This window comes from Benincasa hispida, chromosome 12 (genome assembly GCF_027475165.1).
Source record: "Benincasa hispida cultivar pf3 chromosome 12, pf3_genome.v1.1, whole genome shotgun sequence".
NCBI classification, from domain to species: Eukaryota; Viridiplantae; Streptophyta; class Magnoliopsida; order Cucurbitales; family Cucurbitaceae; genus Benincasa; species Benincasa hispida.
In genome coordinates this window covers 23,919,346-23,921,204 of record NC_143489.1, presented here as the reverse complement: position 1 = coordinate 23,921,204, position 1,859 = coordinate 23,919,346, and the positions used below count along the sequence as shown (strand labels likewise).

General features: G+C 39.1%; 1 protein-coding gene across 1 annotated transcript; it reads right to left on the bottom strand.

Moving 5' to 3' along the window:
- On the bottom strand, nt 1-1,418 carry TRY (Homeodomain-like superfamily protein). The gene is made up of 3 exons (XM_039019810.2): nt 714-1,418; nt 475-562; nt 1-326 (listed from the first exon to the last, which is right to left on the bottom strand). Exons 1-3 carry the CDS (start codon nt 766-768, stop codon nt 221-223), a joined length of 249 nt encoding a protein of 82 aa, XP_038875738.1. The 5' UTR covers nt 769-1,418; the 3' UTR covers nt 1-220.
- Between the last annotated feature and the right edge of the window lie 441 nt (nt 1,419-1,859).

Sequence of the window (1,859 nt, the reverse complement as noted above, 5' to 3'; positions counted from 1 at the left end):
TTTTTGATTTGGAATCATAAATTTTACTGTGTTATTTGATTGATAAAAAATAGCTCAGTTCCATACCATGTGTTCTTAGAGAGGGCACTTGCAATACACTAAAGCTATTAGGTAGATGGTTATCTTCAGGGAAACCACAAAAGAGGAAGTAAAGAACCCATCAGAAGTCTTTGAAGATTTAAATGACTGAACCCTTACTGCCTGTATCTCTCTGTCTCTCTCATCCTCTTCTTCTTTTTCCAAACCCTTCAAGGTGAGTCATTATCCAATACCTCTCTATTTCTTCTGGTTTCCGCCCTGGGATTCTGCCTGCTATCAGATCCCACCTGCAATGAAAAACCATTCTCTTAGAAACTCAGATGCTTGAGGTAATGGTGGAAAGCAATGGAGGAGAGAGAACAGAATCTATCTCCATTTCTTGTGGAGAAAGGTGGGAGAATTCTGTAAATCTGAGTTGCTTTGAACTCTACTTACCTATCTCCAATCAGCTTATGCATTCTATGGATAAGATCTTCCTCTTGTGCTGTCATAGTTATAAACTGCCACCTAGTGCTGCTGACTTCTGTTAGATAATAAGCCACAAATTCACAAAATGGAAGCAGGACTTAAAATATCATCAAAAAGTGAGAAAATCATGAAGAAGAGACCAACTTCAGGATGATTAATTTGGACACGGAAAGTAGAAAATCGAGTTAATGAATAATGAAAGAAACCTTCAGATTCTAGTAGGGTGATTTTGGCTTGTTTCTGGTGACGATGATTGTCCATGTTTCCTCAAAGATTAGAGGCAAGCACAAAAACAGGAAGCTAAAGAACTGGGGATGAAAGAATTTTAGGAAAAACTGTGATAGACAGGTTTGGAACATCTAGGGGGAAATTTAAGTTTATGTGCATGCCTGTATTTTCTTCTTCCCACCAAACTTTAGGAAGTAAGTTTGTTGGTTGACTTGTTGGGTTGGTAGACTTGTAGTTGACAACTTACAGGGATAAAAGACAAGATTAAAATATTGAAATCTTAGAGAGAGAAAGAGAGAGAAAGAGAAAGAGAGAGAGAGAGAGAGAGAGAGAGAGAGAGAGAGAGAGAGAGAGATGTTCTAGGGGGAAGGTCATGTAGTAGCTTCATTCCTTTAGAAAAACAACTAGGATTTTGCCATAATCAAAAGTGTGGATATAAGCTCAGCACCCACCAACTAAAAACAGATAAGCAAGACAGATAAACATGGACAATAGTTTAATACAGCTGTGAGAAGGCACCAACTAAACTTGAAATGGGTGCCTAAAACTCTGATATGTCACCTTCTTTCTCCACTCTGATTGTTTTAGGCAGTGCAGAGCCTTGTAATCTCACCCAAAATATTATATTCAACTGGTAGTTGGGAACCTGGGGAAATGGTCTATTGCCTGTGTTCAGTTCAGCTAACCTTCTTCCCAACTGCACTGCACACACACATATTCAGATATGACACATCTTATCCTGAACTTGTGCTCAGTATTCCAATTGCAACAGACCCCCTCCCAAGCAAGGACATGCAAATGAATACAAAATTATTTTGTCTGTTCAGAACTCCTTCCCTTCTACTTCACTTTCTTCACATGCTTCCTTAGATTTGTTCACACACCATGAGAAAAAGGGGGAGAGAGGTAATAGGAAGGGGGCAATGATACAGTAAACTAGTTTCACCTTGAGAGAGAGAGAGAGAGGGAATTAGGGTATTAGGGAGATGAAGCATTGATTGACAGGAAACAGTGTCATCTTGAAGAAATCCAAGCAAAATGGAACATTACCATACAGTGCGAAAAGGTGAAGGCAGGCAGAATTATGTCAAAATCAATGGTACCAACACAAGCTTCAAAACAGA